Raw genomic sequence first — 26934 nt, forward strand, 5'->3', positions numbered from 1 at the left:
CTTGGTTTAATTGCTGTCTGCTCTTCCAACTTCTCCTGGAGAAGGTCCAGAATCCCATGGGGCTGTCTCCCATACAGAAGCTCAAATGATGGAAGCTTGACGCACCTCGGCTACGTCTACACGTGAAGCCAACATCGAAATAGCTTATTTCGATGTAGCAACATCAAAATAGGCTATTTCGATGAATAACGTCTACACGTCCTCCAGGGCTGGCAACGTCGATGTTCAACTTCGACGTTGCGCGGCACCACATCGAAATAGGCGCTGCGAGGGAACGTCTACACGCCAAAGTAGCACACATCGAAATAAGGGTGCCAGGCACAGCTGCAGACAGGGTCACAGGGCGGACTCAACAGCAAGCCGCTCCCTTAAAGGGCCCCTCCCAGACACAGTTGCACTAAACAACACAAGATCCACAGAGCCGACAACTGGTTGCAGACCCTGTGCCTGCAGCATGGATCCGCAGCTGCCGCAGCAGCAGCCAGAAGCCCTGGGCTAAGGGCTGCTGCCCACGGTGACCATAGAGCCCCGCAGGGGCTGGACAGAGAGCATCTCTCAACCCCCCAGCTGATGGCCGCCATGGAGGACCCGGCAATTTCGACGTTGCGGGACGCGGATCGTCTACATGGTCCCTACTTCGACGTTCAACGTCGAAGTAGGGCGCTATTCTGATCCCCTCATGAGGTTAGCGACTTTGACGTCTCGCCGCCTAACATCGAAGTTAACTTCGAAATAGCGCCTGACGCGTGTAGCCACGACGGGTGCTATTTCAAAGTTAGTGCCGCTACTTCGAAGTAGCGTGCACGTGTAGACACAGCTCTCATGAACAGCAAAAGAAGGGGTGGGAACAACCTATCCCAAAGCCGTAGGTCTGGCTATGGCTTTGGGATAGGTTGTCCTCACTCCTTCAGTATCCCCTTCTCGGCTTAAGTGAAGTGCTCCACTAGCTCATCTGTCTGAGGGTAAAAGACTGATATATTTATGGTCTTAATCTTTAAGAAGTCACATAGCTGCATCATCACTTTTGATGGTAGGTTGTTTCCCTAATTGGTTACGCTCTCCTTTGGTACTCCAACCCTGGGTGAATAGCTTCAGAAGCTCAGGGACGAGGTGTGTGACCATACTGGCTCAAAAGGGGTTGACCTCGGGATACTGTTCACTGTTAGTGGAATGAACTGGTACCCCGTTGTCATCTTCTCAAATGGTCCCCCCCGATACCAGCACTCTTTCAAACGGGTCCCCACCATGGCAAGGGGGACAAGCAGGGCTTTCAGGGGTATTGTGGACCTGGGTCAGGTGCCACTCAGGGCATGACACATAATCTCTGATTTCTCCATGTTTCTCTAGTCAGTAAAATCTAAAGGTTACCTGACTGAGGGTTTTCTCTGGCTCTACAAGTCCCCGCACAGGGTGTTGTATGTGCCAGCTCTTTCTATTGTTGGAACTTCTTTGGGACCAGGAGCTGTGCACGTATTTCTCCTTTTTCGGCATCCTGGGCCATCCAGCACAGTCTCTCCCCTCAAAGGGGGGGGGCCATTTCCCTGTTCACCACGGTGAGGTGCTCATATAGCCAGCTCAGTCTCTGGCCCTGCTTCTGCACATGTATGAAATCTCTCCTGGCATCAGCAAATCCAAGTTTTGACAATGGGGGGAGGGGATGGGCTTCTGCCTACTTTGTGGCGGTTCCTGTTGGGACAGGCTCTCTTGGTGTCCTCTTTGTCCCTGACTCAACATAGGTTACCTGGCCCCAGCAACTCAGGTTCCCTCACTGGAGGTCTTCTTCCCTCAACAGATCATTATTCCAGGATTTTATAATCCCTTAAAATCTTTGAGGTCTTGCACCAGGTAAGTCAGCGCAGAGGCTACCCAATGCACACGTTTCTTGAGTGTTCACCTGTCATGAGCTGAGCTTCCCACATGGGGCATGAGCATATCTCCCTGGGACATAGAGTAGACAGATAGTGTCTACGTTGTCTCCCAGCCTGGGTAGGTGTACTGGGGCCAACAGATGATTACACTCAGAATCTGTCAGCACAGCCTGGCTACTACATTAGCCTGCACAGGAATTACCATTTTGTCTGGCCTTTCTTTCTGATCTGGCTATCTGCCATTCAGACTTGCTCATAAGAAGGAGGGTGTGGGCGGGGCGGGGGGGGCTCATTCTATCTCTTCTCAGCATTGGTGGCATGGTGTCCCCATGGGTTATCCCTTCAGGGTTGGGTTTCTCCATGAGATACTCATCCCCCTGGACTCAGAATCCCAGGGGCCCATCCAAGCTGTGACTTGGTTCCAAGTCAGGGTAAAACCCAGAGTTCACTAGAGCACTCTCCCTTCATTAGTCTCTGGATCTGCTGGGCAGGAAACCCCTATATTTAGGGCCTTCTGGTCACCCTCCAACTCCTGTCATCCCGTCTACATCCAGAAAATGTTCTGCCAATGGACCTGCATCAGCCAAGGTCCCACTGGTGTCATTACACCCTTTCCCAGCTGCTGGTTGGGAGAATCTGTGTAAATTGCTCCAACTCTACTTTTTCATCTGTCTGCTTCCCAGTTTGCTTTTTGGGTTGAAGCCACCCCCAGCAGTGTTCCTTATGACACTGGCCCATTGCCTGCAGCCAGGCACCCTTGGAAAATCTTTCCCAGTAGAACCTTTGCCAATGGGTTTCAGTAGTGGTATCAGAAACATGTGAGATGGCTGCCTTGACCTTGGTATTGTCTTGGGCCTTTGTCATGTCAAGGCTGTATTAAGCAACCTGGACTAGTCCTGTAAAGTACGGAGATAGCAGCCTCGCCCAGTGTCCTGGGGGCCATCAAGCTACAGTAGTGACCCGCTTGAAAATGAATAGGAATGCTTCGGGGGCCTCCTCTGGTCCATCTTTGTGAGATTCACTGAGGAGCCAGCAGTGGCCACAAGATCTGGGGTCTCTGCTCCCAGGGGTCCTGCAGGCTCCTTTGGGTGGCAAGAGGTAGCAACTTTCTGAACCAAGCATTGCTGCTGCTTTTGCATACACAGTTCCTGGATGAGCTGTTGTTGTTGTTGGGCTACCTGCTGGTGGTAAGGGGTAGCCATCTATTGGAACAGCTTGATCTGCTGCTGCAGAACCTGCTGGGTCACCTGCTGTTGTCCATCAGCCATTTCAGCAGTTTGCCAATCTCCATATCACTTTTCCCCTCTCTCAGTCTCACTGTCATGCTGCCCACATTCTCCACCAGTTGTGAACAGGTCTGCTACCCCACATCTTGTAGTGGCTGCAGTAGGAGGGGTAGGGAAATGCAGGCTCTTCCACTCCACTGCATTCCAATCTAAGGCCCTGAAAGGCCTGTCCAGCATCTTTCATCTTGAGTTCCTTAAGTCAGCCTTCCTAGGCCACTTCCTACTTCCCTCTTTCCCAAAGTGTTGCAAGCTTGTCCTTGAAAATTGCCTGCCCATCTCCAACCCATAAGAGCTGCCACTCTCCAATGTGCCTTCTCCCAGTCTGGATCTGGCATGTCCTCCTCAAGAGCTCTCAGGGTGAGTCCATCTCCCTGCCTTGTCTGCCTCCCATGGAGTGGATCAGTTCCCTGTAAATTCTACCTCTAATGCAGCATACTTAGCAAGGGCAGAGAGATGGGGCTTCCTGAGCTCAGAAATGCTCTTTAACCTTCTGCCATACAGTGAGGAATTTATGCACCCTGTCATAAGGGAAAGCTGATAAAAAGTCAAAGGTGGGGATTTTTTTAAAATAAACCCCTACCAATGTTCCCGCTAATCTTTTCCATAGGGTGTGGATTTTTTCCATCCATGTGTAGAATAGATTTTTTTATGTGCACCGGGGCATGCGCAAACATGTACCACTAACAGAAACACAAAACCTAGCTATGGGCACTCTTCTAATCCGCTGGGCAGCATTTGAGTTTCTCCTGAGCACCTGCACAAGCGCTCAGCTTACAGGGAACACTGAACTCCACCCTCCCTATTTTGCCTAAAATGTATTTTTTTTTTTTGCTATATATTTCCATTGTATAAGTCAACACGGTTCTATGCTCCAAACCTTTGCAGACTAGGGGATAAATACATCCTACTAACAAAAGAATAAACAATTTCCAGGCCAGTACTAACAGCACAATTTAATGTATTTAAAAAGGGAACAAGAAAGGGTAAATTTTCTAGGAACTGACTAAAGCAAGTCATAAGAATGACAGGAGAAGGCCTCAGAGAGAAACAGCCCAATTTAGGGCTGCTGAAGTAGAGCTCTGATGCTAGAGGCATGGAGCAAAAAGCTCAGTGAACCAGGAAAGTATGCCACCTGATAATCTTAGTGTAAAAGCTCAAGATCTGTGATGAGGAAAAAAGCTTAAGCAACTTTCCTTCCAACTCCGTGCATAACACTAATCTGTCACTACTGGATCCTACAGTGCAGTACAGTACGGTACAGAACACTTGAATGATCCCTTGACTCTTTCAATTTCTTTTGTTGTGAGATGGTTTTCAAAAGGAAATGCTCTCCCGGACACATGGAGATTTTGCTATTAGATTCACCTTAAGACTTGTCCCTTCTCCAAAAAGTAAACATGCATGTGAGTTATAAAACACTCTGACCCAGCTCCTTAGCTGATGCAAATCAGCAGAGTCTCTTTTAATATCTGTCGCTGAGATTGTTTTGTTTTTCACGAAGTCTTTGTGGCAGCAGTGTTCTGTCCCTTTAAAAAATGCAGATTTGTTTTCACATAAACTCAACAAGACTTATGAAAATCAACTGGGTGCTGTTGTTGAGAAAGAAGGGAAAGCATAAGGAAAGTCAGCAACTTTAGAAGCTCAATGTTTTTGTTTTCAGTTGCATAGCCTCCAACTCCTTAACAGGTGTGTTAGTTTTAAGCAGATTTGGGATACCATTTAAAGGTTTCACCTTACTTATTGTGGACTTCTGACAGCTTTTGGCCTGCACTTCCTGATGTAAATTTCACTAATTCAGAACTGGTGAAAAAACCTTGGATTGTTCTGGATTTTTTTTTTCTTTATCACCGAAGCTTACATCTCTGTATTAAGAAAAAAAATGTGGGCAGATTGTAGTGCCTAAACATTTTACCACATTCTGGTGGTAATAGGCTGGAATTTAAGAGAGGCTCTTCTACATTTTATTTACACAGTTGTCTGTATGGCATATTTTTAGCATCGGATTCTGGGTTTAAATAGGAAAATTGCTTTGGTTCATTTAATTTATTTTACTTATTTTTATTTATTTGCATTCTTTTCTCTGAACAATGAAATACTAACCACATAACTATTTTTAAAATGTAACTTGGAGTTTCTTGTCTAAATAACTTTATTTCTAGTTTCAATAGCCTTTTGTGGGAGGATTCAGTTGCTATTAGAAATGGAAAATATGACCTCTCTTTATCTTTTTTTCTTTGTTATAGACATACTAACTCCATAACTACTACTGGGAGTCAAGCCACAAAACACTTAAGAGTAAGATAACAAGTATTTAAAAACTTTGTACATGTGAAAGGAGTCAAAGGGTAGTAATGTAAAATATAAATCTGTACTTTCGTTCTTTACAATTTACAGGACTAGAATTTTCACTTTTATTCATTTTGAAACAATTTGAGAAAATATACATGTTCAGCCTCTGTTCAATCAGCTACCAGCATTTTTAAACAGTGGTAACATTAACTATATTTATAATATATTAATATTATTTATGAAGTATTAACTTTGTCTCAGTGCACCAGATTAACTTTCAGAAAGTTGTACTCTGCTTTTTAATTGTGAGGTTTACCTTTTGCCAGAGGGGAAAATACTGGTTTACAGTCTGATAAAGTTGCAACTCTGAGTTGAATACTAAGCATATGATTAAATATGCAAAGGCAAGCAGCTGATCTTTTAAGTAGTTTCACAAAAACCATGAAATATCCTATCTCATGTAACAGAAATTGTTATCTTCAGTAGAAACGATGTCCCTTCTTTCTGCAGAAAATAAGCAGCATTAGTACAGTTTCCACACCTATTTAAATTTTGCATTATGAAATATTTCTCTTGCATTACCAGACACACATCATTTTGATGGGAGATTGGTGTGTCCGCTGGTCTCAGAAGTGGCCTTGTGTTCTCTCGTGACTCATGGACTGACCCAATGTGCAAAGAAGTCAGTGGGAGTCTTTCATTGACTCCCATGAACTTTGGCACAGTCCCTTTGCTAACTATCAAATTGTGTTCTCACAGTTTTATTTGAAAAGAGATTGATGGTACTGAATGGCTGAAGTTGTCACAATGCTTCCCACGCCACTTCTCTGGAACTCTTAACTAACTCCTTCCTATGTCCTCTTCTGTAAGTAGCTTGACAGCACTGGGTCTGAATCACGCTCATATTAATGTTTTTGGTGTACGCCTAACAGTTTGTCAGGATGGGCATTATCTTGCTTGATCCCCCAGAGTCATGGGTCTCTCCTTTTATCTAGTCTATGGTAGGTAGGTAACCGGTGTTCTCCTTTTGACTAATTTTTGCCCCTTGCCTAAGCTTGGGCTTTTTACATATAACATCTGTGCCTGAAGGCTGAAACTGACCCTGAACATTTCATTTCCAAAGCAACTGTAACAGAAGTTTCCAGGGTTCCAAAGTCATCCCTTATGACCTGAATAGCTAAAATGTAAATCAGGCAATTTAGCCAAAGCAAAATGCCCCAGGCTTTTCATCTATGTGTCTGTGTATCCACCTACCATTATACCTTTAGACCACACCAGAGCATGCACCCTAATCCCCAGCATGCACCCTTGTGAGGAACTACTCCTGGACAGATGTTCTATTCCTGCACCTCTCCAAGACATTCACCTAACTACACCGAGAGGTACACAAAAAACAAACAAACAAAAAGAAAACCAGCAAGCAGCCCTGTACCTCCTGCAAGACTAACAATTGTATTTATTAGGGGATGAGCTCTACCCACCAAAGCTCATTACCTATAAATAACATTGCTAGTCTTCAAGGTGCTACAAGACTGCTTGTTGGTTTGTGGGGGGTTGTGAAGCTACAGACTAACAGGGCTACCCCTCTGAGACTGCTCGTAGGGGGAGGCAGCCTCACCCTATGCCCCGAACCCTAAAGAGGAGCCCTTGCTGGGCACACGCCCTGCCCTAGCCCTGTGCACGTACCCTGCTGAGAGCTGGGCGCCTGGCCCCCTGCTGGTGAGCCAGCGCCGGCCGGGGGCGGTCTTGAGGAGCCCTCCTAGGCACACAGCCCGGCCCTAGCCACGCACGCTGCTCTCTGGGCAGACGGGCTGTCCCCTCACCCGCCTCCCTGCTCGTGAGGTGCCCACCTGCTGTTGCGCCGCCCCGCGCCCGCCGGGCTCTGCGCTCCCGTACCTGAGAAGTCTGCCAGCGCCTGGCTCTCCTTGGTCCCCACCAGGACGACGCAGCAGAGCAGGTTGAGCAGCAGCCCGGGCTCGCCCTGTCTCCGGCTCGGGGGCTGCCCCGCGTCCCCTTCACTCATGGTGCGGGGGGGAGGTCTTCGCAGCCCGGCCGAGTCACGTGCTGAGCCCGGCCCCCCGCTGGCAGCGCATCCTCTCCCCAGCCAGCGCCCGGCCGTGGCGGGAGCGGAGCGCGCTGCCCAGGGCGCCCGCGGCAGGAGGGAGGCGCCCGGACCCGGGCCGCGCCTTGGCGCGCTTCGCCCCCACAGGCAGCGCCGGCGAGCTCCGCTGGGGCGCAGCGCCCTGTGTGCCTGTGCGTGTGTGTGTGCGCGCGGGGAAGGGACGCGCCTCTCCCCCGGCCACGGGACTCAGCCTCCACGGGCCCCCCGCCCCTCTCTCCACCCCCGGCCGGGCATTGCTAGGGCCCGGCGCCTCCCTCCCGCCTGGCGCACGCCGCTTCTTCCTGGGCACTGTGCGGCGCGGCGCGGCGCGGCGCGGCGGCCCCGCTTCGCCCTTTCCCGGTGGTACGCGGCCCCGGAGGGTCCCCCCAGCCCCTGGGCGCGCCAGCCAGAGCCGCCCTCGCCCGCCCCCTTTCCCCCAGGGTGGTGGACGGGACCAGCAGCCGAGCGGAATCTGCCAGGGCTATTGGGCTGCTCCAGCAGATGGCTGCGCTGTCAGGCTGTGGCCGGGGGAAACGCAGCCCCTCTGCCGATTTGCTCCCGGGATCAAGACCGAGGACGGGAGGCGCTCAGCCGCGGGAGCGAGAAACAGCTCTACCGCGCGGGATAAAATGGGCGTCTGGTTTCTCGCCAAATTTAGTCCCTGCTCGCAAGAGCTCTTTGCAAACGTTTAATTGCGTCATGTAATGCCCAGTTTCTCGGGTAGGGTTTTGTGCCCAGCCTTTTGTCCCGTGAAAGTTTTACATGCATCTGGGGGAAATAGCGGGGATGCAGTCTCCTTTGCAACGGGGGAAACAAACACCTTAATGGAAAGTAAGGGATCCCCAAACTACTCTTGGCTTTATCTAATGCTTGACTCCCCCCGCCCTTCTGCCCCTCTACTCTCTGATTTGCTCACCTTGATAATATTTTTCTGATTTCTCAACCTTGATTACTATTTTTGGTTCTGTCAAAACAAAAAGCAGTCAAGTAGCACTTTAAAGACTAACAAAATAATTTATTAGGTGATGAGCTTTTGTGGGACAGACCCACTTCTTCAGACCATAGCCATTTGTCCTCCTTGATTACTGTTTTTGGTTCTCTGTGTCTTAAATATTGAGTCTGTTCTGGTCTTTCTATGGTCTGAAGAAGTGGGTCTGTCCCACGAAAGCTCACCTAATAAACTATTTTGCTCGTCTTTAGAGTGCTACTTGACTGCTTTTTTGTTTTGATAGTATATAGACTAGCAGGGCTCCCTCTCTGTTACTATTTTTGGTTCTCTGTGCCTTAAATATTGAGTCTGTTCTGGTCTGGCTATGATCTGAAGAAGTGGGCCTGTCCCACGAAAGCTCATCACCTAATAAATTTTTTTGTTAGTCTTTAAAGTGCTACTGGACTGCTTTTTTTGTTGTGATACTCTTTCCATGTTCTACATTGCCTTCAACTGTTCTTTCTGCTTCTTTTAAGCCCATCAGTATAGGACATGGCTGAAAATGGCTTGGTCTGTCTGCATCTTCTGCCAACATTATCGAGGGACTAAGGCTGGGTCTACACTAAACAGTTTTGTTGACAGAAGGGGGCCTTCTGTTGACATAACTCAGGGAGCGTCTACATGCTTAAAGCATTATGTTGACAGAACTCTGCATTTTCTTTGACAGTATTATCCTTCAAAAATTTGAGGCATAACAATCTCTCGACGTAGTACTGTCGACAGCAGTGCAGTGTAGACACTTCTGTCCACAGAGAGGGCTTCCAGTTGCCGGGCAGCCCTCTTTGCAGAGCTGCCATTCCGCTTTCTGGCACCAGAGGGCAGGGCAGTCTGGCAGTTCTCTGTCGACAGAGCAAGTTGTGTGTAGCTGCAATCTGTTGCCGGAGGTTCTGTTAGGATTTTGCTGTCAACAGTAACTTATGTTGACAGATGCTTCTAGTGTAGACATAGCCTAAGTAATTATTAAGGGAAAATACTAGCTCCTCAGCTCCTTTAAGACTTGCAACCATGAAAGAGAAAAGAAGCAAAATTGGAAATAGGGCAAGGAAGCATCTACAATCAACACCCTGCACTGATTTTTTTGTTTAGTTTTGTTTTAAAGACAAATGTGAAAGTAGGAAAGCATGAGCTAACAATTTGGACTATGTCTACACTAGAAGTATCTGTATACAGAAGTTACTGTCAGAAGAGATGTTCCGACAAAACATCTGTCAGCAGATCACGTCTATACATAAAAACAGGTCAATCTTTTGAGCTACTCCATCGCAAAAGGGCCCTCTGGAGCATCTTCACAGTTTTTTTATTGATGCTCCATGAGTTTTGTAATCAAAACCCAGTTTTATCTACAAAACTCTCTAGTGTAGATGTAGCCTTATAGTTTAGCATGTACAGTCACATTCTATACCATGGGTGTCCAACCTTTTAGCTTGCCTGGGCTGCATTGAGTGAAGAGGAATTGTCTTGGGCCGTATATAAAATATATAATATAGTTAATGTATATAAATCACATCATAATGTTAAAAGTTTACGATATTGTGGGGCCGCATTACTAGCTGTCCAGGGCTGCGTGCGGGCCGCAGGTTGGACATGCCTGTTCTACACCTTATTTATTAGATGACATTGGTAAGTACGTAATGTAACCTGGAAGTTTGCAAAGCCCCCGACAGGGCAACTATTTTGCTTCAGGAGGTGTTAGGAATATATCAGTAGGGACTCAGCGCAGTTCTGTGTGATCAAGCATTACATACAAGCCAGCATGATTGTTGTCTGCACATTATAGATATAAGCACAAGCAATACCTTTAGAACATCCCAGTTATCTACCTGTATTCTGAGAGGCTATGGTTACACTACACTGTTCTGTCAACAGAATTCACTATCAGAAGAGATTTTCCAACAAAACTTATGTTGACAGAGTGCAGCCACACACAAAAGCCAATTGGGAGAGTGCTCCACCCTGTTGAGAGAGTGGCTGGAGTGCCCGACCACTCTCAAGAAAACAGGCACCTGGTCACACAGCAGACAGGGCTGCCCATTGTTCTTGATGCCCTTTCTGTCGAGAGAAGTCCCTCCTAGGGCGTCCACATAGCTTTTTTGTTGACAGAATCTGTTGACAGCAGCGTTACGCCTCATGGCTGAGAGGCAGAACAGTGCTGGCAGAGATGCTGAGTTTTATTGACAAATTGTCAACAAAACACATTTTGTGTGTGAAAACAAAAAAGCAGTCAAGTAACACTTCAAAGACTAACAAAATAATTTATTAGATGAGCTTTCGTGGGACAGAACCACTTCTTTAGACCATAGCCAGACCAGAACAGATTCAATATTTAAGGCACAGAGAACCAAAAACAGTAATCAAGGAGGACAAATCAGAAAAAAATGATCAAGGTGAGCAAATCAGAGAGTAGAGGGGTATCGGGGGGGGGAGAAGGTCAAGAATTAGATTGAGTCAAGCATGCAAACGAGCCCCTATAGTGACTCAGAAAATTCCCATCCCGGTTCAAACCATGTGTTAATGTGCTGAATTTGAATATAAAAGACAGCTCAGCTGTCTCCCTTTGAATAGTGTTGTGAAAATTTTTCTTCAGTAACATCCAAACTCTTGAGTCATTAACATTAATGGCCTACTCCATTAAAATGTTGACTAACCGATTGATTACTGTTTTTGGTTCTCTGTTATTAATAACAGACTGTTATTGAGTCTGTTCTGGTCTGGCTATGGTCTGAAGAAGTGCGTCTGTCCCACGAAAGCTCACCTAATAAATTATTTTGTTAGTCTTTAAAGTGCTATTTGGCTGCTTTTTTGTTTTGATAGTATATAGACTAGCACGGCTCCCTCTCTGTTACTGTTCATTTTGTGTGTGGACATTCCACCAGTTTTGTCAACTAAACCAGGGTTTTGTTGGTAAAACTTGCAAGCGTAACCATAGCCAGAGAGTATTGAGTTAATCAAGGAGAGGTCAGAGCTGGCCAAATTCCTCCTTGCTATTGCTCTATGGCAATTATGGGACATGGGCCTCTGGGAATGGGGGCGGGGCTGCTGCCCCATGTCAGGGCTCCTGGTTGATGGGAGCTGCTGCTCCAGATTGAGGCACTGTGGATGGAGGGCTCTGCAGCCTTCTGATGAGGGATGAGGTGGGAGCAGAGGATGGGGGCTCCACAACCTACAGTCAGGGGGGTCCTGAGAATAGGGGCTTTGCAGCTTCCTGAAAATGGGGACAGGGAATGTGGCAGCCGCCCCATGAAGGAGCTTCCACCTAACAGGAGCTGCCTCCCCAAGGTAGGGATGCTGGGAAACGAGGCATTCCCCTCACAGAAGGGATCTCTGAAAGCAGGGGCTGCCTTCCCTAGGTATGGGATGCCAGGCAATGAGGCAGCCGCCCTGTGGCAGAACTCACTAGAAGTGGGGGCTGCCACCATGGGGTGCTGGGGAGTGGGGCAGCTGCTCCATGGAGAAGCTCCCCTGGAGCAGGAGCTACTGCCCCAAGGCACAGGGCATTGGGCAGCCACCCAATGGAGGAGGTCTCCGGCAGTGGGGGTTGCAGCCCCAAGACACCGAGTCACCAAGGAACAGGACCCCTTCAAAATATAGGACAATTTTCCCAATTTCTTAAAAAAGTCAGGATGCCTGTGAGACAGTTTAAATAAGGGACTGTCCCAGTAAAAGCAGGACCGATGGTTACCCTACTGTTAGGTTGTAAAGATGACTGGTAAAATGTCTCTCCCAGGATAGCCCTTGCTACACTCTATTATCTAAGCCTTTTATAACTAATTCTACAAAGCGCACAGGTGTCATAATGACCCCTACTGGATCTTCACTTTTCCTAACCTTCAATCAACTGTTATGACCAGCAGCATCTAGACTCACAGCTGTCTATCTACATATCTTTTTTCATTCTCAGTTATTTACTTTTTCCTCCCACTCTTTCCATTCTGATTGGCAAAACTGCCAATAGTTATGACCTTGCTTCTGACAGTTTGTCTCCAAACTAGCACTGAATGATGTGGTGTTCTGTTTCATTAATCCATATAGGCAGAGTGGACATAATATGATTGCAATTAGTTTGATAACATTCTGGGGTATATACATCCCTCATGTCTAGGACAACAGTAATAGATGGTACCAAACTATGACCACAGATCATGTCCTAATCCAACACCTTGGCTATGGCCACATTAATCTCTCCTTTCGGAGAGGGCATGGTAATGAGGCACTTCAGCGATGCTAATGAGGTGCTATCATGAATATGCAGAGCCTCATTAGCATAATGGTGGCCTCACGTGCTTTGAAAGTGACACTTTCGGAATGCACACTGCCCAGGTAGCCGGGGACCTTTCAAAATGACCCCCGATTTTGAAAGACCCTTCTTCCCAAAATCAAATGGGAAGAAGGGGCTTTTGAAATCAGGCAGTCCTTTTGAAAGGCCCAGGGCTACATGGGCAGCATGCGTTTCAAAAGCAGCACTTTCAAAGCATGCGTGGCTGTCATTCTGCTAATGAGGCGCTCAAAATTGTGTGGCCACAGCCCTGGAGTTTGGACCAGATGCAAATTTCCCAGCTCTGATATACTCTGAAGTGGACCAAGCTGACTGGCTTGAATTTTGTCAGTTTGTTTTTGGTTCTGAAAAATACATATCCTAATTTCATACCTCAGGGCCACCTGTGATAGGTAAATCCTTTCTTTTTGTCTGGAAGGCTGTGTTTTAAATACGACAGCTGCTGAGAAGTTTGGAATGTTATAAGTCAGTGTTTCCCAAAGGGTATGCCACAGAAACCCGGGGTTCCGCAAAGTGAAATGAGGGGTTCAGCAAGAAAATTCCATTACAATAACATTTTATGGTTTAAAATAATAATTCATATTTAAGCATTTATGAATTTTATTAAAACAATTTTCATTTGTGTTTGCTATGATACGGGTCCTTGTGTAATGCCAGCTTAGCCAGAGAGTAGGGACAATGATGTCACTACTCAGCGCTGTGCGTGCAGTCAGTCAGTGGTGTGATGGCCTGTTATATACCACCTTAAATCCCCATACTCAGTCTATTAAATCTGTTAAATTAAATGTGATTTTTATTTTTAAATACACTCACCCCTCGCTCTATGAGCATGACTGGTTCCCAACTTTGTGCTCATGGGCGAAAACTTGTAAGAGGGACACTAAATTCTCATGAAAATGCACGTAAAAATCTCTGACTGATTCCTAGAGCTCGGTGAAGGAGTGGCAGCAGGTGGTACTGCTTTTGGACGGTAAGTGACCCTTGGGTTTACGGGTTGGAAAAGGTTAAAGGCTGGGGGCAGTTTGGGGCCATGAGGGGGAGGGGGGGTTAAAACCTGGTGGCCGGTTGGGTCCGTGGGGTAGGTGACGGGGGGCTCAGGCTGCTGAAGGTTGAGTGTGTGGTCTGGTGGGGGGTGGGGTGTCAGGCTGCGGCAGGTTAGGTCTACCAGGCTGGTGGGGAGGGGAGGTGGGGGTCAGGCTGCAGGGCTGGCGGGGGATGGTGGGGGTTAAGGCTGTTGCGGGTTGGGGCCATGGGGCTGGCATCTGGGGAGGGGGGCAGGTTGCCACGGGGGTGGTCTGTGGGGCTGGGGAGGGGGTCAGGCTGCTGTAGGGCTGGTGGGGGGGAAGTCAGGCTGCCACGGATCTGGTGAGAGGGAGGGGTCAGGCTGCCACGGGGTCAGGCTGCCACATATAGGCACTGCGGGGCCGGCGGGGGGGTCAGGCTGCTGTGGGCCGGTGGGTGGTGGGGGGAGTCAGGCTGCCACAGGTAGGGGCTACGGGGCTGGCGGGGGCTCAGACTAGGGCAGGTTGGAGCCACAGGGAGGGAATTAGCCTTGTATTAGTGGGGGCGGTTCACTTGTAGAGTGAACTAAAGTAAGTAAATGTGTTGCTCGTTTAAGCGAGTACTGGTCAGTGAAGTACTCGTTTAACAAGGGATAAGCGTATGTGCAGTTAAACTAAAGGTTGATCTCATGGCCTTGTTTAGCATTTATTTATTATTTATATTTATTTGTGCTATACTTCTTCAGCTCCATATATCAGACTCTTAGTAGAGGTCTGCAAAATTCTTTCGAGTTTAAAGAAGTTCTGTGGCCAAATAAAATTGGGAAATACTGTTATAAATAATCTCAAGGAAGGTGACAAGTGGGAGAAGGCAAGACAAGGTAGTCAAAGATGTACGATAATTTCATATCTGTTACAGGGCTGTGCAACCTATCATTTGGATTTCACCACCAGATGTGTTTGTGGGAATCCATCTGCCTTTCTGTCTGGATAGATGAACAGATGCACATATAAGCCCTTGTACAGGAAAGCATCCCTATTCTGGATAACATTTAAGACCATGAAGACAATGGGATTTAAGCACATGCTTAAAGTTAAGCATGTATTTAAGTCTCTTTCCTGAATCGGGGACATAATATGTTAGTGTTTATCTCTAATCTTTTTAATAGGACTACATTACTATTGACTATATGTCAAAGGACTTCAGATCCTACACTGAGAGGTGGCAATAAAAAACCATAACTTGAGTAGTTACAGAGTAATATTTATGGAATGGTGACAAGTATCACAGAGGTAGCCGTGTTAGTCTGTAGCTTCAAGAACAACAGGAAGTCTTGTGGCACCTTATAGACTAACAGATATTGTGGAGCCTAAGCTTTCATGGGCAAAGACCCACTTCATCAGATGCACAAGTGGGGGAGGTGGTTTCGGAGGTGTATTCAAAGAGTGGGTCCCAGAAAGAGGGAGGACCAGAGCTGACATTTCCACCTTGCTGAATAGACCTTGTCAGCTCTGGCCCTCACTCTTACTGGGACCCCACTCTTTAAATACACCTCTGAAACCACCTCCCCCCCTTGTGCACCTGATGAAGCGGGTCTTTGCCCACGAAAGCTTAGGCTCCAAAATATGTTAGTCTGTAAGGTGCCACAAGACTTGTTGTTATTTACGGAGTGTACTCTCATTTACTCAAATCAGATTACTCTCTTTTGCACTAGTGAGAACAGAAATAATTTCATAATGTCAGAAATGTGGGAAACTTGCTGTTTGCATGGAGTTACCATTGGAAGTCTCTGAGTGGCAAGGCAAGAAACATACAGTATAAATTAACTACATTTCATTAGTTTTCCCTGAACCACTGCCAGCCTGCTAATTTGAAACTCATATTATAGTTTACTACATGGAAACTCAAATAAAGTTAGAAAAGAAGCCTATGTGGATTAATAGTAGAGGATGCTTGAGTCAGTTAATAAATATTAGATTATTATTGAAAAATTCACAACCAGGCAGATTTATAGTACCATGACAGTGACACCACATTTATTGCATTGGAGGGACTTTAATTCTAAAGTCTCTATTTTTAGGCACATGCAACTCTTTTCCCCTCAAAAAATTCTCATAGAGCTGAATCTTTTCATGCTTCTTTTCAGCTGCAAAAGATAAATTTTTGAAGTAGAGTTTTGGTAATCTTCTGTTTGGTTATTTTAGAAAATCCTGAGCATAAAAAATCCTAAGGTTTTCCCACCACTTAAGACATTTTAAACACTTTATTTTCTCCCACTCTGACACAAATGAAATCTACAAGAGAGTTCTAACAAGTGGGCTGCCATCCTCAGTTGGGTTTCTATGGCAATGAATGGCAGACCAGTTGAAACAAAGTAAGTGCTTTGAAATAATTACTATATGGTGCTTATTTTAAATAATTTGCCTCATTTTTGCTGATTCAACCCTAATTTCTATGGAAACAACAAGAAAAGTAATCAGTAACAGAGAAATTGCTTGTGAATTTCAGCTGTGGCTGTTTTCTGAATGTTACGAGTTCTATTTTTCATATAGTGCAATAGTTTGACTTTGGATACAACATGCCAAATCCTGCGTGTTCTGCTCAAAAAAACTTCTTATTGACTTTAGTGGATCTTGGCCCAATGTGTTTAAAACGGGGAAAAAAAAATCTTACCACTCCCCTTCCCTACGCCTTTACAGGATGAATGATCTGTCTGATGTGAGAAAAGACAACATTGACTAGCACACTGGTTTTCAACCTATGGTCGACACACTGCTGAGAGTCCACAAACAATGTCTAAGATTTCTGAAGAAATCTGCACTTCTATTCAAAAGTCTTCAGGGCTCTGCAAATAAAAAAAGGTTGGAAACCACTGATCTAACAAATTCTGCCCTTTGTGTATAAAGTATTTCCCTGCAAACTCAGCTTCCTGCCCAGCTAATCAGAACTTCCTAATGACCATGCCCCCATGTAAGAAAGTGGTAAAACAGGGTGTGTGTGTTCATATCAGTCAGTTAAACCAATCAGCTTCTCTTTGGTTCCCCTCTAAATTCCATCTTTACTTCCTCATTGTAGGGAACAGAAAATTCACCTTCCTACTGACTGGCATGCTGCCAATGTCATTGACAGCTTTCCTGTAACTGGATTTTTTTCTTGATAGCCCTCGCAGAATGCAAAGTACTATACAAACACACAAAAAGGGCATATCCACTCTCCCAAAGAGCTTTACACTCCAAAAATCCTAAACAAGACAAAAAGGCAGAAAGAAAGGTATAAAACATAGATCTAGAGACCTGCTGGTACCCAGCACATTTGAAAATCAGCCTGCTTGTTCGTGTTTGCTTTTGTCATTACGTGTATACATGCACTGATATTCTTTCCTTTTGGACCACAAGGGTTCAATGATGAATTTTGAGGAGTTAGTCGGTTTATAAAAATTAAAATGTCCCAGGCTTAATGGTAATTTAATATTATTCTATTAAAATAAAGTGGGTGAGGGTTCAGTACTTGTGCAAGCCTACTCTTTCTCCTTTTCCTTTGTAAACCAACAAGTGTGTTGAAGGTGCCAAGGGGCAGACAGGTTTATTCTATGAACCACAAATTATAATTGGTTCATCTTATACTGCTTCCTGCTCTTCCATGCTTGCTCACTTTGTTTGCTGGTTCCCTGTCATCTTCCTTTCCTGTCCTGATCTTTTCCTTGGTTTGTGTTTTCTGAGCAAGCAGCCCAGTTTCCAAACCCTTCTGAGTGCTGGCTTGAAATCCATTGCTATTGGCACAGCGAGGTTCATTGTTTTTATATTGGCATGGCTCAAGTGTGACAGTGAAGAAGACAAATCTCCATAAGTCACAGTATAAAAGGCAGTTCTTTAGCTATTTAGAAAAGTGCTGCTCCATTTGAAATTACAAAAAGATGGGGGTGTTTCGGAATAAACCAAATGGTGGTTTACCTAAGTAGTTGCAGCTGCTAATCTCCATCAATATCCAAAAACCCAGTCCGTGCATTGGCTCAGCAGTGAAGATGCATTTAAGGTGTAATCAAAGGCTGACACTCCCAAAGGGTGAAATTTGCCCAGTTTATGGGCCCACAAAAGACATTATGAATGACATGAGCCATTGTCAAGGCCAAGGGCTGTCTCAAGGGGTGAGGGCTGAGGCAACCCCCACCCAGTGGCCCAGATGTGGGGCCCTGGGCAACCCACCCTGAGCCCCAGGCCCCTCTCCTTCACAGCTCCTTGCCCCCTCCATGACCAACCAGGCCAGGGATTACCTGGGACAGTGCATGGTGGCAGCTGTAGCTGCAGGGACTCACCTCCCCTCAACCCACCTCCTGTACTCACCATGGCTACGTCTACACGTGAAGCCAACATCGAAATAGGCTATTTCGATTAATAACGTCTACACATCCTCCAGGGCTGGCAACGTCGATGTTCAACTTCGATGTTGCGCGGCACCACATCGAAATAGGCGCTGTGAGGGTACGTCTACGCGCCAAAGTAGCACACATCGAAATAAGGGTGCCAGGCACAGCTGCAGACAGGGTCACAGGGCGGACTCAACAGCAAGCCGCTCCCTTAAAGGGCCCCTCCCAGACACAGTTGCACTAAACAACACAAGAGCCACAGAGCCGACAACTGGTTGCAGACCCTGTGCATGCAGCATGGATCCCCAGCTGCTGCAGCAGCAGCCAGAAGCCCTGGGCTAAGGGCTGCTGCCCACGGTGACCATAGAGCCCCGCAGGGGCTGGAGAGAGAGCATCTCTCAACCCCCCAGCTGATGGCCGCCATGGAGGACCCGGCAATTTCGACGTTGCGGGACGCGGATCGTCTACACGGTCCCTACTTCGACGTTGAACGTCCAAGTAGGGCGCTATTCTGATCCCCTCATGAGGTTAGCGACTTCGACGTCTCACCGCCTAACGTCGAAGTTAACTTCGAAATAGCGCCTGACGCGTGTAGCCGCAACAGGCGCTATTTCGAAGTTAGTGCCGCTACTTCGAAGTAGCGTGCACGTGTAGACACAGCTCATGTGCCATGAGTGGTAGCATCCTCTGCTTGGTGCCTTTCCAACCCAGTGAGACCCTCTTCTTTGCGGGTGGTAGGGGCCACTTCCCAATGCCACAGAGAAGCAGGGCTCTGCAGGCCAGGAGTGCACAGCACAGCTGCTGACACAGACTACATGGTGAGCCCAGAGGAGAAAGGCAGTGGGAGGTGACCCCCTGCTGCTGCCATAGGATAGCTGAGGCAGCTATTGTGGGGTCTCCAAAAGTGTGGGGTCTGGGGCAGCTACTGCACCTCATCCTATGGGATGGGATACTTCTGTCATGATTTGATAAATTACTCCTAACTGGAAGCAGGGCAGGGCTGAGATCATCTCAGGCATGACACTCAGAAGCATCAACCTCTTACAGGTCTTCTTGGAATTGCAGATGCTCAGAACCTCTACAAATCTGCACCTAGGTGATGGATGTGGGCCTCCTAATAAGTAGCCACTTTTTAAAATGTCAGTTTTAATACAAGGGCTTAACTGGTGCTTGTGTAGAGCCCTGTCATGGGAGTGATTTTCACCCCCATAGCCGTGTCTACACATGATAGCTACTTCGAAGTAGCTGCGCCAACTTCGAAATAGCGCCCGCCACATCTACACAGGGCGAGCGCTATTTTGAAGTTGACATTGACGTACGGCGGTGAGACGTCGAAGTCGCTATCCCCATCAGGGGATGGGAATAGCGCCCTATTTCGACGTTGAACGTCGAAGTAGGGCATATGTAGCCGATCCGCGTCCCGCAACATCGAAACAGCGGGGTCCGCCATGGCGGCCATCAGCTGAGGGGTTGAGAGACACTCTCTCCAGCCCCTGAGCTCTATGGTCGCCGCGTGCAATGGCCCCTTAAAGCTCCCCGCCCCCTGCCTTCCTGTGCAGGAAGCTGAGAGCGCGTGCAGGCAGCAGCACTAACACGCAGCTAGCCTTCACGCCTCCCTGCAGCCCCAAGACACCCCCCCGCTGTGATGGCCGCCCGCCAGCCCCCCCAAGCGCCCCCAGGGCAACCCCCCCCAAGGGGAGCCAGGGCTCCGAGCCTGGAAGCCAGCCTGGGAAAAGGCAGCGGGGCCCCTCCTGGACAGAGGCCGAGCTGCGGGACCTGCTGGGGCTCTGGAGCGAGGAGGAGGTGCTCCAGTTAACGGGGAGCAAGAGGCGGAATGCGGATGCGTTCGCTCGGCTGGCTGAGGGCCTGGCTGCCCGGGGTCACCCTGCCTGCACTCCTGACCACGTCAGGAGTAAGGTTAAGGAGCTGCGGCAGGGTTACGCCCAGGCCCGGGATGCAGCCAGCCGATCTGGGGCCGCCCCCGCCACTTGCCCCTTTTACAGGGAGCTCAGGTCCATCCTGGGCCCCCGGTACACCTCCTCCCCCCCGGCCACTCTTGACAGCTCAGCCGACAAGCCCCAGCAGGCCCCAGAGGCAGAGTCCACCCTGGAGGCAAGCCCTGCACCCCAGGCCCCCCCCCAGGAGCCCACCCCTGGGACACTGGTGGAGGAGGAGGGGGAATCCTCCTCCAGCGACGGGGGACTGCGGATCGTCCTGCCATCCCGGAGCTCCAGCAGGGCGTCCGCCCAGAGGGTGTCCCCCGACCGTGGGAGCAGACCATCAGGTATGTACCCCCCTGGTGCACACCCCCGGGGTTGAGGGGCGGGGACAAGAGACATGACCAGGGCCCTCCACATGCTCAGATGACCATGGCCCCAAGGACAGCAGTGGCATGTCCCTCAGAAGAGTGCATCAGCCCCTGCCCCCCCAGCAGGACAGTGGTATGCCCCATCCCTGGAGATGGGGGGAGCGGAACCTAGGGTCCTCCTGGGGGGGCGTGGAACACCCATCAGCAGCAGCAGCATCTCCCAGGGACTGGGATGGGGAACCAGCAGCAGAGGGGTGGGGGGACAAGGGCCATGGCTCGGGGCCCACACTAATGGCTGTCTCCACTCTTCTTCCCCGCCTCCTGTGTTCCGCAGCTGCACCATCAGAGGGCCCGGAGAGCGCCGGCAAGGTGTCAGTGGTCCCGGAGAGCCCTCCGGGGCCATCCCAGCAGGCCAGCCCCTCGGCGGAGCACCAGCCAGCCCCAGGGTGGGGCCGACGGTGGAGCCACCACCATCCGAGGACAGCGACGGACCCCCAGCTGCTTGTGACCCTCCGGCGTCAGCTGGAGGTGTCGGAGCGGCGCCTGTGGGTGGATGAGCAGCGGCTGGAATTGCAGGAGTGGGAGCTGGCCTGGCGCCAGGAGGCATGCGGGGCCTTTATGAGCACTTTTGAGTGCATAGTGGACTACCTGGCCCCCCATGCCACGCCGCCCGCCACTCTGCCCGCCGCTCCACCCGCTGCTCCGACCGCCATCCCACCACCATCCGCCACCCCAGGGCCTTCCGCCGAGGGGGACCTGGGGCCTGCTGACACACGCCGGCCATACCTGCCGGTTCGCCCGGCCCCCAGCCAGCCTCGGCCAGGGCTGAGGCCGAGGCGAGGGTCACACCCCCCAACCCCAGGCGCCAGACAGTAGGGGGTGCGGGGCCCAGGACATGGCCCTCCCTTTGTACATATCCCCCATCATATAATATTTGTGTATATAGTTTGTGTTAGACCCCTGTTCTTTTATGGTACCTGCCCGCCCATGTAAATAGTTCCCCCCTTTTGTTCTCACTATATATATATATAGTTAGTATTTTAATATAGGAGAAATCACTGTTTTGTTTTGATTTCAAAAACAACAGGTCTATTTTTATTTGCAATTAAAGTGGAGGGGGTGCTCTTGGGTGCTCTGTGGTGTGGGCGTGGGGGCAGGGAGTGTTGTGGAGGATGGGGGGTGCAGTGGGGGGACTGCCAGTGTTCACCCTGCGGCCTGGTCAAAATGGGCCCGCAGGGCCTCCCAGACCCAGATCCCCTCGGGGTCCACCTGGCGACTGGGGGCAGCAGGTGGCTGCATGTCAGCCCTGCCGGCCTCCATAGCCCAGCCCTGAAAGAAGGCCTCTCCCTTGCTCTCGACCAGGTTGTAGAATGCGCTGCACGCACCCACAATCTGGGGGATGTTGGTGGGGCCTGCATCCAGGCGGGTGAGGAGACACCTCCAGCGCCCTTTGAGGCGGCCAAAAGTGTGCTCAACCACCTGGCGTGCATGGTTCAGGCGCGTGTTGAAGCGCTTCTGGCTGGCTGTGAGATGGGCCATGTAAGGGTGCATGAGCCAGGGCCGGAGGGGGTATACCGCATCTGCGATGACGCAGAGGGGCATGGTGGTGTCCTCCACAGGGATCTCCCACTGGGGGATGTAGGTCCCCACCTCCAGCCGGCGGCACAGGCCCGAATTCCTGAACACCCGAGCATCATGGGTGCTGCCAGGCCACCCAACATAAATGTCCAGGAAATGGCCCCGGCTGTCCACCAAGGCCTGGAGGACCACAGAATGGTAGCCCTTCCTGTTGAGGAAGCGTCCTCCGCTGTGCTCTGGAGCATGGATGGGGATATGGGTCCCATCCAGGGCCCCGAAGCAATTTGGGAAGCCCAGGCTGGCAAACCCTGCAATGGCGGCATCTGGGTCTCCAAGCCGTACGAGCCTGTGGAGGAGCAGGGCATTGATGGCGTGGACGACCTGCAGGGGAAGGACATGGGAGAGCACCAGTGAGGGGTATGCAGGGTGTGTCTGGCCCTGCCCCCCCCAGGGCTCCCTCCATCCCCAGGACTCCCTCCACCCCCAGGGCTCCCCCCCACCGTGGGTCCTCTTACCTCCACGAGGACAGCCCCGACGGTGGCCTTGCCAACACCAAACTGCTGCCCCATGGATTGGTAGCTGTCTGGAGTGGCCAGCTTCCAGACAGCGATGCCAACCCGTTTCTCCACGCTGAGGGCACGCCGCATGGAGGTGTCCTGGTGCCTCAGTGTGGGGGTGAGCCACTGGCAGAGCTTCAGGAATGTCTGCCGGCTCATGCGAAAGTTCTGGAGCCAGCGGTTGTTGTCCCACTCACCAAGCACCAGCCGCTCCCACCAGTCGGTGCTCGTGGGGTAGCTCCACAGCCAGTGGCGTGTGCAGTGGGGGGGTTGGGGGGGCGGAGGACAGCAGGGTCTGGGGCTGCTTCCTCCTTCCCTGGGGGCAGCTCATCTTCTTCTGTGACTAAAAGGTGATCAGCTGCCTCCTGCATAGCATTGAGCAAGGCAAGCACTGCTCCTGCAAGGGCAGCTGTGTGGACCTCTGGCTGCTGCTGCTGCTGCTGCTGCTGGGGGTCCCTACTGCTTCGATGGGTGTGCGTGCCTGTGGCTGTGCAGACTGCGTGCTGTGCAGGCTGAGTGTGTCTGGGAGGGGCCCTTTAAGGGAGTGGCTAGCTGTTGCCCCAGAAGTGCTAGTCTGCCCTGTGACCCTGTTTGCAGCTGTTCCTGGCACCCTTATTTCGATGTGGGCCACTTTGGCGTGTAGACGCTCCTCTGCAGCGCCTACTTTGATGTGGTGCTGCCCAACGTCGATGTTGAACGTCGACGGCACCAGCCCTAGAGGACGTGTAGACGCTATTCATCGAAATAGCTTATTTCGATGTCGCTACATTGAAATAAGCTATTTCGATGTAGCATACACGTGTAGACGTAGGTCATGCTACAGGAGGTGGAGAATTTATTCAGAAGTCCAGATGGGCATGATGGAAAGGAGGGTAGTGCAGGTATAAGTGGAGAAAGACAGTGATGGAGGAACATGAGCAGTAAAGGAGAAGGACTGAACAAGGTAAGCAACATTTGGCTACCTCTCTACTCACTATTAAATTACTAGGGAGATTAGCATGAATTATGCCACTCACCCATGCACCAGACTCTCATGATTTCCTGCTTCTTTAAAACTGAAGAAATAGGATACTCTTTCTTACACTTTTGCATTGTTTCTATCAAGGAATATATATCCCCCCCCACGCTACACCTCAGCATCTATCAAAAACCCCTTGGGCGTACTCCTCCAGACCTTAGACAGTCATATTCATAATGCCTGTTGACTAAGCCACAGAGACTTTAAGCAAACACAGTCTTAACTTTAAGCACTAGAACCTAGTGGGATTTACAGACAGGACTGGAATTAACACTAAAGCCGTGTCTACACGTGCACGCTACTTCAAAGTAGCGGCACTAACTTCGAAATAGCGCCCGTCACGGCTACACGTGTCAGGCACTATTTCGAAGTTAACTTCGACGTTAGGTGGCGAGACGTCGAAGCCGCTAACCCCATGAGGGGATAGGAATAGTGCCCTACTTCGACGTTCAACATCGAAGTAGGGACTGTGTAGTCGTTGCGCATCCCGCAACGTCGAAATTGCGGGGTCCTCCATGGCGGCCATCAGCTGAGGGGTTGAGAGACGCTCTCTCTCCAGCCCCTGCGGGGCTCTATGGTCACCGTGTGCAGCAGCCCTTAGCCCAGGGCTTCTGGCTGCTGCTGCTGCAGCTGGGGATCCATGCTGCATGCACAGGGTCTGCAACCAGTTGTCGGCTCTGTGGCTCTTGTGTTGTTTAGTGCAACTGTGTCTGGGAGGGGCCCTTTAAGGGAGCGGCTTGCTGTTGAGTCCGCCCTGTGACCCTGTCTGCAGCTGTGCCTGACACCCTTATTTCGATGTGTGCTACTGTGGCATGTAGATGTTCCCTCGCAGTGCCTATTTCGATGTGGTGCTGCGCAACGTCGATGTTGAACGTCGACATTGCCAGCCCTGGAGGACGTGTAGACGTTATTCATCGAAATAGCCTATTTCGATGTCACTACATCGAAATAAGCTATTTCGATATAGTGTTCACGTGTAGACGTAGCCTAACTAAGCATCTTTAGGGTCGGGGCCTTAAACAGGAGTTTTAACTACCACAGCACTACAAGATCTGCCTCCTGATTGTCGCTCAACAAACAGAACATTGGAAGAGGGTTACAATCACTTTAGTCAAAATCTTGGCACCTCAGTCATGTGTAGAGACTAGTGTACCATGTCATTGATTCATTGAAACCACTGGAGACGTAGTAATTTACACCCATTAAGGATCCCCGTTGTAGTCCTGTACCCACTTAAGTCCATGGTACTCAGTCATCCTCAGTTAGATCAGCATGAAACAGATGAATAAAAATACTGTACTTTTTCTTGAGATATTTCTAAAGCAAATATACATGATAGCCAAGTTAGTAAGGAGAGGGGAAACAGAGAAGCAAAGGGTGAGTTGGCTCTTATTCATAAATATGTGCATCGTCTATATTTTTATATTCTACCCTATTACTGCCATCGCAGGAATTCATAAAGCCTCCTTTAGAAGTGATTTTGTGTTCTGAACACCATGCATGCATGATAATTTAACCTTTTCAAATTTAATAAATCTCAAGGAAACAGATTTGCCATAAAGAGATTAAAATTTGTGCCAAAATACCAAAAGGCGCTCTCAGATATATATTTGAGAAATCCATTGCTTTTAATTGTATTTTAGTCCTGTTGATGTACTGTGGAGGAAACTAGCTGGGCATACATTATGTGTGATAATGTGTTCTTTACAAATGTTAAGATTCTTAACATAAACTTTGAGGTATTCTGAGAGCATTTCTACTCACATTGCCCATTTGTGAGATGAACTTTAGAGGAAGGAATGTTGAAAGGAATATTCCTAATTGCTTCACAGTGTGAATGAACCAAATAGTCCTTCACAGACTTTTCAGGAAAAATCCATTCTTCTTCGCATGAGTTTCTAAAGTTGGGAGCAGTATGTCAATTTTTTAATGTGGTACGGTGGCTATTTTTAAGCAATAAGCACTTGTGTTATATTCTGGGAACACTGTAGTTCTGCAATAGTGTCTTCTTTTATAAAATGCCCAGGACACAAGCTGTTCTGATTATATCTGGATTATTTTCAAAAATTAACATTGAATGTATGATTAACTATTATTATTTTTGTGTCTAGGAGGCCCAGCCATGGACCAGCACCCCATTTTGTTTGGTGCTGAACAAATACAGAACAAAAAGGTGATGTGCTTGTCCCAAAGAATTTACATTCTCAATACAATACCATAGATGACAGTTTGATAGGGTGAGATAGGGGAGCACAAGGAAACAATATTAGACAATATTAGTCAACATGATCATCATCGGTAACTGAATCTAGAACAAATGTTGGAAATTCAAAGGTACATCCTCACCTGTATTCTTTCATAACAAATTATTGTACATTATTTTTACCATCAGATTGTGTATGTTTCTTGATCCTGGACGTATGCTGCTAACTACCTCATGTTTTTGTTCTCTCTCCTGCAGAGCTATCATGTTCCCAACCCTAGCAGCTCAAAAATCATTTTTGGATGATAACCCAGCACTGGCAATTTCAGCTTCTGCCCTTACACATCTTTTCCCCCTAGAAAAAAAAAAGGAGAGGGCAAGGGGAAATAAAAGGACTGAAACAGAAGTAGGAGATCATCTATTTTAATAGGTTGCACAATAACTTAAATATATTAAATGTATTAAATAGCTTAATATCTTAAAATAACATTTGTTGTAAAGCTGAATGTAGTGTGCATATGAACAGGTTGTATGAACGGAGCCTGAACAACAGCTGTCACCAGACAAAAGTGAAATACTTATGAGTCAGAAGTCTTTTTTTTTTTTTGCCAGTAGCAGCATGCTACCATATATTCTTGTATAGTGTGTTAACGCTGGTATAACCCTGGGCCGGGGGAGGGAAGGCATTGTTTGGAAGAATCTAATTTGTACTGCTAATGTAGTAAAGAATTTTTAGTATTCAGCATATTTTCTTCTTATTATTATTGTTATTTCAGACTCTCGGCAATGAGTTCATTCCTTCAAACTGTTTTGTTTCATGCTAGGGAAACCTGTAGTCCCCAGCTCTTAACGAAACCAAGATAAAAACCTGGAAAACAAAGAAATCTAGTCACCCTAACTATGATGTTTCCCGTGTCTGATGGGTCCCAAGAATACAAGTGGTATAACTCTTTTATTATTAGATTTTACATTTCTAATGGTTTGCATTTTTATAATGGCTTTCATGCAGCTAGATCTGAAAGTGCACTATAAAAGCATTAACAAATGGACATTCGTATTGTGGGGAGATCACTGCAAGTAGCACTGACGTGGCTGATGTC

General features: G+C 48.5%; 1 protein-coding gene and 1 long non-coding RNA gene across 5 annotated transcripts in view; one reads left to right on the plus strand and one right to left on the minus strand.

Moving 5' to 3' along the window:
* EVA1C (eva-1 homolog C) overlaps nucleotides 1–7730 on the minus strand; it is a 94540-nt gene extending 86810 nt beyond the window's left edge. Inside the window, exons 1-2 of one of the 4 annotated variants that reach the window (XM_074996943.1) lie at nucleotides 7340–7423; nucleotides 5760–5947 (exon numbers count right to left, since the gene is read on the minus strand). In XM_074996943.1, the coding sequence (XP_074853044.1) occupies nucleotides 5760–5886 (127 nt within the window). In that variant the 5' untranslated portion in view covers nucleotides 5887–5947; nucleotides 7340–7423. Of the gene's footprint in view, nucleotides 1–5759; nucleotides 5948–7293 lie in introns of all 4 variants that reach the window. The other 3 variants (XM_074996932.1, XM_074996953.1, XM_074996966.1) reach the window with 3 other exon arrangements.
* Nucleotides 7268–26571, plus strand: LOC142014431 (uncharacterized). Its single transcript, XR_012645943.1, has 3 exons — nucleotides 7268–7400; nucleotides 25743–25804; nucleotides 26093–26571. It is a non-coding gene; the product is annotated as an uncharacterized LOC142014431 (long non-coding RNA).
* The last annotated feature ends 363 nt before the right edge of the window (nucleotides 26572–26934 follow it).

This window comes from Carettochelys insculpta, chromosome 1 (genome assembly GCF_033958435.1).
Source record: "Carettochelys insculpta isolate YL-2023 chromosome 1, ASM3395843v1, whole genome shotgun sequence".
In the NCBI taxonomy this organism is placed as follows: Eukaryota; Metazoa; Chordata; order Testudines; family Carettochelyidae; genus Carettochelys; species Carettochelys insculpta.